The sequence below is a fragment of the Prionailurus viverrinus genome, chromosome D4 (genome assembly GCF_022837055.1).
Source record: "Prionailurus viverrinus isolate Anna chromosome D4, UM_Priviv_1.0, whole genome shotgun sequence".
Classification (NCBI taxonomy): Eukaryota; Metazoa; Chordata; class Mammalia; order Carnivora; family Felidae; genus Prionailurus; species Prionailurus viverrinus.
In genome coordinates, this window is record NC_062573.1 from 11,352,783 (window position 1) to 11,365,053 (window position 12,271).

General features: G+C 42.4%; 1 protein-coding gene across 5 annotated transcripts in view; it reads left to right on the forward strand.

The window, feature by feature from the left end:
• The window catches only part of ASTN2 (astrotactin 2), an 876,392-nt gene that overhangs the window by 543,487 nt on the left and 320,634 nt on the right, over nt 1-12,271 (forward strand). For all 5 annotated transcript variants that reach the window (XM_047831063.1, XM_047831064.1, XM_047831066.1 and 2 more), the window contains one exon: nt 9,226-9,392. In XM_047831063.1, the coding sequence (XP_047687019.1) occupies nt 9,226-9,392 (167 nt within the window). The remainder of the gene's footprint in view (nt 1-9,225; nt 9,393-12,271) is intronic.

Below are 12,271 nucleotides of genomic sequence, written 5' to 3' on the forward strand. Positions count from 1 at the left end.
TAAAGGGAGGTAAGGTTTCTATATGTCACTTAAATGGGTTGGCATGAATAGACTGTAATAAGTTATGCATACCTAGAGCAAACACCAAAAACTATATAAAGAGATGTACTCAAAAACACTATAGACAAATCAAGATGGAATTTAAAAAGTAATGTTCGAATAACCCACAAGAAGACAAGAAAATGAAGACAGTAAAATGAAAAATGGAGAACAGAACACAAAATCAAACATCTGGCTTATGCTCTAAAATACTAATAATCACATTAAATGTAAATGATTTAAAAACGCAAAAGACAAATTGGCAGAGTTGATTTAAAAATATGGTATGCTTTTTACAAGAAATTCACTTCACACATAATGATTTTAGTAGGTTGAAAGTAAATTAAAAAGGACATATGAAGGGGCTCCTGGGTGGCTCAATCAGTTCAGCATCCGACTTTTGATTTCCATTCAGGTCATGATCACAGTTTGTGATCTTGAGCCTCACTCCTGTTTGGGATTCTCTCTCTCCCTCTCTCTGCCTCTCTCCTGCTCTCTCTCTCTCTAAATAAGTAAATAAATAAATAAATAAATAAACATGTAAAAAAAGACATGCAAATCAAACAGAAAGCAGAGGTAGCTATGTTAATATCAGATAAAGTAAGCCAGAGAGGGCTATCAGATAATATTGAAAGGGTCATCCACCAAGAAGTCTTAACAATCCTAAATGTTTATGCATCAAAGAGTGAAACTGCAAAATTTGTGAGGCAAAAACCAATAGAACTGAAAAGAAAAATAGATAAATCCATAATTATAGTTGATTACACCAACCTTCCTCTCTCAAGAACTGATGGAATGGAACAGTTAGAAAATTACCAACGTTATAGAATAACTCAATAACATCATCAACTAAAAGGATCTAGTTAATTTTATAGAACACACTGCCCAACAACAACAGAGTACACATTCTTTTCAGTGCCTATGGAACATGTACTAAGATGGATCGTATCTTGACCATTAAAAAAACCTCTATAAATTTAAAGAATTCAAATCATACAGTGTGTTTTCTAGCTACAAGAGAAGCAAACTACAAAGCAATAACAAATAACAGAAAAATCTTTAAGCATTTGGAAACTACACAACAAATTTCTAAATAATCCATAGATTGAAGAGGAAGTCTCAAGGGAAATAAAAAAAATACACTGAACTGAAGGAAATAAAAATACAGTATATGCGAATTTGTGGGATGCTATCCTTTCATTGTAATTTCTCTGGGTCCTTATATTTAATGAGGAGGAAACTTAATAGTCATGAATGCATACATTAGAAAAGAAGTTTCAATTTAGTAATTTAAACTTCCATCTAAGATCCTACAAAAAAGAGAACAAAATAAACCCAAAGCAAGCAAAAGAAAGGAAATCAATGCACTTAAAAACAGAACAACAACACAACCTATAGATAAAAGTCAAGGAAACAAAAAAATGGATTCTTTGGAAACATCAAGAAAATTGAAAAAAAAATCTAGGAATACAGATAAAAGGGAGAGAAGATACCAGTTATCAATATCAGGAATGGAACAGGTGAAATGCAATATCATTTATAGTGCCTAAAAAAATAATGAAATATTTAGATGTGAATCTAACATGAATGGGACATGTATGCTGAGAACTATGGAATGCTAATGAAAGAAATTTTTAAAAGATCTAAGTGGAAAGACATATTCTCTTCATGGATTAGCATTCAACATAGTAAAGATCTCAATTCTCTTCAAATTGATACAAATTTGTAGTATGATTCCTATCAAAAACGACAGGATGAGTTTTTTGTGGATATACACAAGATTTTCCCACAATTTATATGGAAGGGCAAAAGAATTAGAATGAGCAAAACTTCTTTCGTTTTTGTTTTAATTTTTTGATGTTTATTTATTTTTGAGAGAGAGTATGAGTGGGGGAAGGGCGGAGAGAAAGTGAGACACAGAATCCGAAGCAGGCTCCAGGCTCTGAGCTGTCGACACAGAGCCCAGTGCAGGGCTTGAACCCTCGAACCGCAAGATCATGACCTGAGCTGAAGTCAGATGCTTCACTGACTGAGCCACCTAAGCACAACTTCTTTTGAAAAGAAGAATAAAGTAGAAGAAGTCAGTCTACCCAATGTTAAGGTGTGTAAGAGGGACAGACCTATAGATCAATGGAACAGAATAGAAAACCCAGAAATGTCCCACACAAATATGCTCAGTTTGTTTTTGTTTTTTGTGTTGTTGTTGTTGTTTACAAAGAGGCAAAAGCCACTTAAGTGGGGAAAAAAATGGAGCTTTCTAACAAAGGGTGCTGGGCACAATAGCACATTCACAGTCAAGAAAACAACCTCAGGGTAAGTCTCACACCTCATGTAGAAATTAACTCGAAAAGTATCACAGAATTAATTGTGAAACATAAAGCCTTAACACTTCTAGAAAAGTACACACACAGAGGAGAAAATCTCTGAGAGTTGGGCTTGGCAAAATGTTTTCAGATTCTAAAAGTATGATCCATAAAAGAGAAAATGGTAACTTGGATTTCATCAAAATTGAAAACATTTGCTCTGTGAAAGCTCATTTGAAGAAGATGAGAAGACAAGTTACAAACTGGGAGAGAAAATACATTTGCAAGCCACATCTCTGACAAAAGTCTAATGTCTAGAATATATAAGGAACTCTCAAATAACAGTATAAAAAACCCAAATCAATCGGAAAATAGGCAAAAGACATCAAGAGACACCTCACTGAAAAAGATCTACAGATGGAAGGTGAGCACAAAAGATATTCAACATCAATAAGTATTAGGGAAATTCAAATTAAAGGCACAGTGAGATATCACCACACACCTATCAGGATAGCTACAATAAAATATATTGACAACATCAAATGATGTCAAGGTTGTGGCAAACTGAACCACTCATACGTTACTGTGGGGATTTAAAATAGCACAGACACCCTGGAAAACAGTTTGGCAGCTTTCTAAAAAAAATTAAATCTGTAACTATCCTATGACTCAGAAATTGTACTTCTTGGCATTTTTTTCAGAGAAGTGAAAACTTAAGTTTACACAGAAACTTGTATGCAGATGTTTAGAGCAGCTGTTCATATTAGCTAAGAACAGGAAACAACTCACATGTCCTTCATCGGGTGAATGGTTACACACACAATGGTATGTCCACACCATGGAATACTACTGTGCAATAAAAAAGGAGGTAAATATTGATACATCAGCAATCTGGATGCATAGGAGAATGATGCTGAGTGGGGGGAAAAAAGCCAATCCCCAGAGGTCACATACTGTATGATTATATTTACGTTCTATTCCTGAAGTGACAGAAATTCTATAACGTATTCTGAAGAATTCTATGATATAAAGGAATGGAGAACATGGTGGTTTCTGCGCATTAAGGAGAGGAGTCGGGTGGGAAGTGATTGTGGAAGTAAAGGGCAAAAAGGGGAATTTCTGTAGTAATGGAAATGCTGTGTATCTTGACTATCAATGTAAATATCCTTGGGGTGATATTTTTTCTATATTTTTTTCCAAGATGTTTCCATTGGAGGAAACTGGTCAAAAGATACACAGGGTTTCTCTATATCATATTATTTCCTACAACTGCATGTGAATCTACAGTTATCTCAAAATTAAATAAAACATGAAAAAAAGGCAAACAAACAGGGTTCAGACTGAATTTGACCTGCAGACTATAGTGTGCTAACTCTGGCTTAAGTGATCTGGTCACCGCCTACCTCTCACACCTTGCTTTGTGCTAGCCTTGTTTTTCCCTGTCTCACTGAGCTATGGCCTCCTCTGTTCCATGGACAGGCCAACACTGCTCCTCCCTCAGGACTTTCAGACTTCCTGTTCCCTATTAGAAAATTCTTCCCACTTGTATTCACCCAGGAGGCTAATTATTCAGGCTTTGCTCCGATGTTGTGTGTATGCCTCCTTCAGTCCATCCCCACTCACTTTATTCTTTCTTCATCTTGCTTTTTTCCTCCGTGGAATAACCATTTTCTGTTTCCTTGCCAATCATTTGTCTCCTCTCTAGGATTTAAAGTCCATGATAGCAAGGCCTTGTCTCTCGTGTTTACTGATAATTTTTAGCACTGAGGAGGTTTTCAGTAAATATATTTTGAATGATCCAATGAAAGACTTATATAGATAACAAAGGAAGAAGCTAGGGATGCTTGGGGAGCTCAGTCTGTTAATTGTCTGACTTTTGGCCTTGGTTCAGATCATGATCTCACAGTCGTGAGCTCAGGCCCTGCATCGGGCTCTGTGCTGACAATGCAGAGTGTGCTTGGGATTCTCTCTCCCTCTTTCTGCCCCTCCCACCATTCACATGCATCTGCATACATTCTCTCTCTCTCTCTCTCTCTCTCTCTCTCTCTCTCTCTCGAAATAAATACACGTTAAAAAAAAAAAAAGAAGCTAATAGTTTTAGTTAGGTTTTCTTTTGGGGGTTGGGTTCATTCATTTATCATTTGTTCATTTGTCCTTCATCGATTAAGTGCCTACTATGTACTAGGTTCCGAGCCAGGCACTTCAGGTGGGTTTTCTCATAAAGTCTCCAGAAATGCCTCCAGTAGAGTGGCCATTCCTCCCTAAGGAACCTGAGGCGTTCTTTGAGTGAAGCACTTGCTCAGGGTCTCAAAACCTGCACGGGATCAGGCCTGACTTCAGCCCCCACATTCTTGTCTGTGAGCTGTCCCTCTGTTTAAAGAAAGGAAACTGAGGTCCAGCTGGGTTCAGGGACATGTCTGACACACAAAGCAAGTGAGCAGACGTGCCTGGGCAGGAATTCTGATCTTCCTGTTTCTAGTGTATTGGCACATGTCCCTTTTGCTCAGTGACATCTGCTCCTGACAAAGAGGAAGTCTTCTCCGACCAAGGCCTCTCCACTCCGGCATCCCCCCGTCGCACTCACACTTAGAGGGACTTTATTTTTCCATTCAAATTATGCTGTGCTTCTTTGTTTGTTCTATTACTAGTCCTCTGTCTGACAGATATGTATATTCCTTATCTCTCAAACTAGTTTCTAAGCTCCTTCAAATTACCCACAACAGCAGCTGCCACTTGCTGAGTGTATGTTGAACATTTGACGCGTTTGTCTCACTGTATTAGTTATCTATTGCTGTATAACAAATTATCCCCAAATTGAGCAGCTGCAAACTAGAAGCTTGTATCATCTCACATAATCTTGGAGGGTTAGAAATTCAAGAGTGGTTTAGCCGGGTGGGTCTGGCCCCTATAAGATTATAGTCAAAATGTCAGCTGGGTCTGTAGTTCTCTGAAGTGGCTTTACTGGGGTTGGAGGATCTGTTTCCAAGCTTACTCATGTGTTGCTGGAAGGTCAGCCTTGCTGGCTGTTGGCCAGAGGCTTCAGTCCCTTGCTCACAACATGGCAGCTTGATTTCACCACAGCAGTGCTATGAAAGAGAGGGAGGGAGACAGAAATTTCAGTCTTGTATAATCTAATCTTGGAAGTGATATACCATCAGTTCTGCCATATGCTATTGGTCATGCAGACCAACGCTGGTAGAGTGTGGGAGGAGACTACACAGGGTGTGAATACCAGTAGCAGGCATCATTGGGGGCCATCTTTGATGCTGGCTTTCACTCTGTTTACTCCTTAGAGTAATCACATAAAGATAGATGATGTTGAGTCACTGGCAAGAGGTTACACAGCTTATAAGAAGCAGAGTTTGGATTGAAACCCAAACCCAAACCCAAACACACAGACATACTATACATCCTGTCTGGCGCTCAGATGGTTTATTAAAAAAAAAAAAAAAAGCGGCTACTATGTTCCAGACGCTATGCTAAGTGTGCAGTGTAGCTGAGGACAAGGCAGGAAGGTCCATAGTATTACCAGCTTTGCATTTTGGTGGGGGGAGAGAGATGACAAACTGTGAAATAGTTGAAATAATTTGCAAATCTCAAATGATATTACTAGATCTAGTCTGCCCTCTCCCACCCACAAGGACTCAGGGTATGAAGTCCACGCTGGATGAAGGGATGATCATATGGTGATTGGAAAACCCACTTCATATACTCAGAACACCTCTCCCATGGTCACAGATCAAATGCAAGTTTAATTCTAGCTCTGCCTTTAATTTGCTGTGTTATGTTATTCAAGCACCTTCACCTCTCTGAGCCTCAGTTTCCCATCTGTAAATCATCATCAAGTTTGTCTTCAGACATAAAATGCTTTAACATAAAGGGTAGTAAGTATGGTGGATGGGGCCCCAAGCTGGGACTAGGGGACTGGCTGTGTACCCTCTACTCATGTGCTGGGGGATTTGCGGTGATGGACACCCTCCTACTCTCTGAGCCTCAACTTTACAGTAAGTCGGTGAGGTCAGCTCTAAATCCATCTTTGCTCTGACTTCCCAAGATGAAAAATCTACCATTCAGTAAGTGACAGGGGAGTGCAGTGAGTTGCCTGAGTATCAGTTAAGAGCTACCGAGCCAGAAAGCCTGAAAAGCCCCACACCTGCCACTTCTCCTCAGTTTCCTGATCTGTAAAATGGGACTAATGTGACTACCAACCTGTATTGCTTTCCTGTGACTACCAAAGCACAGAAACTGTGTGGTTTAAGATGACAGAAATGTATTCTGTCTCCATTCCAGAGGGCACAAGTCCAAAGTCATGGTGCTCTCAGGGTCACGTTCCCTCCACGTGGCTTCTTTGCCTCTTCCAGCTTTTGGGGGTTGCAGCATTTGCTGGCTTATAGCCATGTGGCTACAATCTCAGCTCTGCCTGCACACGGCCTTCTCATCTTGCGTGTGATCTCTCTTTGCCTCTCTCCTGTGGGGACATTCATGGCTGCATTTAGACCTACTTCGATAACCCAGGTAGTCAACTCCATGCAAGAACTTTAATCTTCCAGAACTTTAATCTGCCAGAACTTGACCATAGAAGGTGATATTCACAGGTTTCAGGGATAAAGACAGAAACATATCTTGGGTAGCCATTCTCAGCCTGCCACACGACCTCATAGGCTTGCTGTAAGGACTAAGTAAAAACAGGGAAAGTGTTTAGGTCTTATCTGGATTACAGAACATACTTTTGAAAAATTTTTTATTTATTTTTTTAAAGATTATTCATTTATTCTGAGAGACAGAGAGAGAGAGCGCGCAAGTTGGGGAGGGGCAGAGAGAGAGAGAGAGAGAGAGAGATTGAGAATCCCAAGCAGGCTCTGCTTTGTCAGTACAGAGCCCGATGCAGGGCTCCAACCTATGAACCTTGAGATCATAACCTGAGCTGAAGTCAGCGGCTCAAGCGAATGAGGCATGCAGGTGCCCCCAGAACATACTTTTATAAAGAACAAAAGTAGTAGGGAATCAGCAGGGGATGGGACGAACTGTAATTCCGTGCCCCAGATACCTCCTGTCACCTGGTGAGAAGGTCAGCCATTCTTTCCAGTGCTAATTCCCAATCTCTGCAGACAGACAGACCCAGCCCTGAGGACCGGTAAATGGCTCCCAAATGACCCCATGACCAGGTGCCCTCCTGTCTGACATTGAATGTTTAGAGACAAGCAGGGACTTCCTCTGAGCTTGTATTAATATTTACAGCACTTCACTCACATGGAAAATTGATTTTTCTTTTTAAGCACAAAATGTAGCCAGTTTTATAACCTTTCTGCAGCTTGACAAAGGCCATTTATAACCTACTTTCTCCGTCACCCTCCCTGGCGCCAGTCTCAAATGTCTCGAAGAATTCTTGTGCATTGGTAATTATGAATTCTTCTTAGGCGAAATTTAATTTCCAGGAGGATTGACCTTTTTCTTTTTTGTGGTTATTGTTATTGTGGTCTTTGTGAATTGATCTGTGTGTATGTGTTTGTTATTGATGGGGTTCAGGATGGAGGCTTGGAGAAGGGACCGGAGAGCTGGGTGTGGGGTGTGCAGTGGGGGCATTTTAATCAGTGATGTCCAGTGATGGATGAGGAGGGCTGAGCTCTGGGTGTTAATCTTTGTGGACAGGAAATGCCAGCAAGGGTGACTGAAATTAAAACCTAGTACCTCATTTTTGGTCCTGAATGCAAGAGAAGTTGGAAACTGCTTCTCTGTCTGCTGGACTGGACAAGATTAGCTCAGCTCATCTAATGATGGAAAATAAATTATATAGCCAGTTGTCCCTACAGTATAGGATCTTCCAATTATGGAGCACTTAGCAGATGCCAGGCACACTCAGAAGAGCATTTGACTGAGGTCACTCAAGATTGGAGTCACCAGGGTACTTTTAGGGACCAGAGTGCTACGAGTCCAGGAGACAGGTGTTCCTGGTGAAACAGGAGCTGAAACATCTACAGAAGACCTTGCCTATCAGCTGAAGGGAGATTCAAAGTGTTACTGTTCTGGAAAATGCAGTTACTTATTTAAGCTGGGGAGTGATGATTGAGAAATACCTAACTTAGGAGGATGGTGTGGAGGAGACCTAACTGGAATTTGCAGGCTCCCTATGTGGCCATGAAGGGGTCCCATTCAGGACTCTGGAAACAGGGATGGAGACGAAAAGACAAATTCAAGACAGGAAGGGAGAGAACTCACGTTTGATGAGTACCAGATTGCGTGCCAAATTCCGAAGTAGGACGTGCACTCCCAGGATCCAGTTGAAGCTTCCCAACAAATGCATAAGTGTAGGTGCTCTGCGCATTTAACAGATAAGGAGGTTGAGGCTCAGAGACGGTGAGTACCTTGTCCCAGGTCACAGAATGAGGAGAGGAAGAGCTGGAGTTTAAAACTCATGTCGGTAGGAACTCTTTAAAATATACCTGGCTGCCTGCCAGGGTGATTTTTTTTTTTTATCAGTGGCAGATCCTACTGGATAATAGTAAACACAATAATGATGATGATTCCCGCAGTGTCAATAGTAATAGGAGCTAAGGCTTGCTGTGCAGTTGCCACATGAGCCACTTTGTTCTGAGCACTTCATTCTGAGCACTTTGTTCTGAGCACTTTGTTCTGAGCACTTTGCCCACGGTACCTCCTTCTATTCTCACACGTCTACCAGGCGGATGCTGACAAAAGTCCCATTTCACAGGTGGGCACAGTGAGGTTCAGAGAGACCATGCAACTATTAATTGGCCAGACAAGACTTTGACACCCCCTCTGTGGTCTCTGACACATGGCCCTTCTCGGAAAGTGGGAGGAGAGGGCTCAGTGGGACCCACCACCTCCTTGGCCGTGACTGCCCTGTCGCTCTCTCCCCGAGCAGTGCCCCGAGGAGCTGAGGCCCATGAAGGACGGCTCCGGATGCTACGACCACTCCAAAGGCATCGACTGCTCGGACGGCTTCAACGGTGGCTGTGAGCAGCTGTGCCTGCAGCAGACGCTGCCTTTGCCCTATGATGCCACCTCCAGCACCATCTTCATGTTCTGCGGGTGAGTCTCTGTCCCCGAGGCCCTTCCCATCGGTGGGAGATGTGGAAAAAAGGTCAGGAACTGCAGTCAGGCCAGACCGGGCCTGCCCGTCAACGAAATGGCCTTTCCACGTCTGCTTTTTCAGCCCAAGAAGCAAAAGGCTTCTGTGGGGTATTGGGAAGAAGAAAGGAAGAAGTAAAATAAATAATTGATTAATTCTTATAATAATGGAATCCGTGCTCAGGCGGTGTCTTAGGGTCAGGACTGTTTTGTGCCGAAGCCCCCTGCCCCTTCTGTGTCTCCCCCGCAGCCCTGGCCAGTGTAGCTTGGAGACCAGAGCAGGCACCTTGAAAGTCTCACTGAGAAACCAGGAGGTGTGTGCTTGAGAAAAAGCTTGGGCCAGACTGTCTACCCTGTTTCTGCAGGGAGTTAGCAGTGCAAATTCAGGGATGGCCTCTCTATGCCCTAACGCCCTATCTGTAAGGATAATTAAGTGGAGGCGAGGAGGTGGAAAGGAAGCCATGCAGGCAAATGCTAAGGACTCAGTGGAGTTTTACAATGTGTCTGAGACTGAAAGAATGGGCACATTGGGGCCAGCTTGCTGAGTAGCCTGGGACAAGTCCCTTTCCCTCTCTGGGCCGCAGTTTGACCACATGCAAAATGAGATCTTTGGCCGATGACGCCTAACATTTCATCCAGTTTACCTAGTTTTCCATCCGGAGGAGTGAATTGGGAATTACCTCTGTCATGGACGGCCTCCAGGGTAGGGCTTGATCCTCAGCTATTCCTCGAAAATGGCACTGCTTTCTTCCCCCTCTCTTCTTCAGTCTCTTTCTGGTGACATCTTCCTATTTAAAAATGTCCTCATCTTTTGACATTCTGTGACTCAGAAAAATAATCCAGTGCTCGTGCAAGAATGTCTGTCATCGAAATATGCTCAGTGCTTTGCTAAGATCGGAAAACAGAATAAGGCATTTAGCAAGAGCCTGTTCGGTCCTACATATTATGCAAAAGGGGGTGGGGGAGCGTCTATGAGTTTGAACTCAGTGTAACAGAAAATTAATTTTATCTGCATGGTTCTCGTCCAGGGTTCTAGTTTTCCTTCTGGGACTTGCTTTAGGGTCTCCCCTTCTGCCTCAGTTACACTGGGGGCTGCAGGTGCCTTTGAGCAGGTGTTGCAACGGCTTGCTGCAGGCCCTAGATATGTATCAGCAAAATAAATAAGAAATAAATTAGTGTATGCAGACCTGAATTTATAGCTGTCTCTCCTCAGCTTAAGTGACTGCAGGGCAGTGTTGAGTAAATTATGCATGGGCTTAGATCTGAAGCTTGAATACAGAATCAGCCGTGTTCTTATCATTATTTTTCTCCCTGTGTACCTGGTGGTGGGGTGGTCTTTCCGTTGCAAAAAACAGCAGGAACAGCAGGTAGAGCAGTAATGGATTGTGACATAGCGACTGTCACCACCTTCCAGTGAAGCACACTGCAGAGGTCAAGGGGAATCGACAGACTCCGTTCTCATCCAAGCTCTGGAGATAACTCTCTCTTAGGCATTGGGCAAGTCTCTGAGAACCCCTGATCTTCAGTTTGCTCGTGTCTAAACTTTTAATATTTGCCCCAATATAAAGATGCTTGTGAAGAGTGCACAGTTACTTACTGTTTATTACTCCCTTAAGGGTAAGTCGTGTGTCCAAGGTCACATGGTTAGTAATGTAGCTCGCTGCCTCCTTGCTGCGTGACCATGAGCAAGTTACTCAACATCTCTGTGTCTCCCTTTCCTCCTCTGTAAAATAGGCGTGATAATAGTATCTCTTTATGGAGTTGTGATGAGGACTAAAATGCATTACCTCACAGTTTCCATGAGTGTCTGTAAAGTGCTTCTGAACAGGGCCCTGCACAGAGTTGGCACTGTATGTATTTGTTAAATAAAATAATTACAGTGAATGATGAGTAGGGACAATAGCCCCTCACTTGCTCAGTGATTCGAGGTGTTCAAGTTCTTGGTTTTTAGGTTTGTGAGACAGGATCACCTAACTTTCCCTATGAGGAAAAGTCTCTGAAAGTCTCTTTTTTTTTAATTGAAGCAGAGTTGGGATACAAAATTAGTTTCAGATGCACACCATAGTGATCTGACATTTATATACGTTAGGGGACGCTCACCACAGTAAGTGTACTTGTCATCTGTCACCATAGAAACTTAATACACTGGTACTGACTCTATTTACTATGTTGTACTTTGCAACCACATGAGACTGGGAGCTTGTTCCTCAAGCCCCTTCCCCTGTTTTGCCCCTGTCCTTCCCTGCCCCCGCCTCCCCGCGGGCAACCGCTAGCTTGTTCTCTGTATTTATGACTGTTTTTTTTTTGTTGGTGTTCTTTGTTTTGATATTTAGGTTCCACAGATCAGTGAAATCGTGTGGTATTTTTATTTCTTTGTCTGACTTATTTCCCTGAGCATAGTACCCTCTAGGTCCATCCATGTTGTCACAAATGGTAAGATTTCATTCTTTGGGGGCGCCTGGGTGGCGCAGTCGGTTAAGCGTCCGACTTCAGCCAGGTCACGATCTCGCGGTCCGGGAGTTCGAGCCCCGCGTCAGGCTCTGGGCTGATGGCTCGGAGCCTGGAGCCTGTTTCCGATTCTGTGTCTCCCTCTCTCTCTGCCCCTCCCCCGTTCATGCTCTGTCTCTCTCTGTCCCAAAAATAAATAAAAACGTTGAAAAAAAAAAAAAAAGATTTCATTCTTTGTATGTGGCTGAGTGGTATTCCATAGTGTGTGTGTGTGTGTGTGTGTGTGTGTGTCTACATATACACACACCACATCTTTATCCATTCATCTATAACTTCTTAAAAAATGTTTATTTATTTTCACACACCACATCTTTATCCATTCATCTATAACT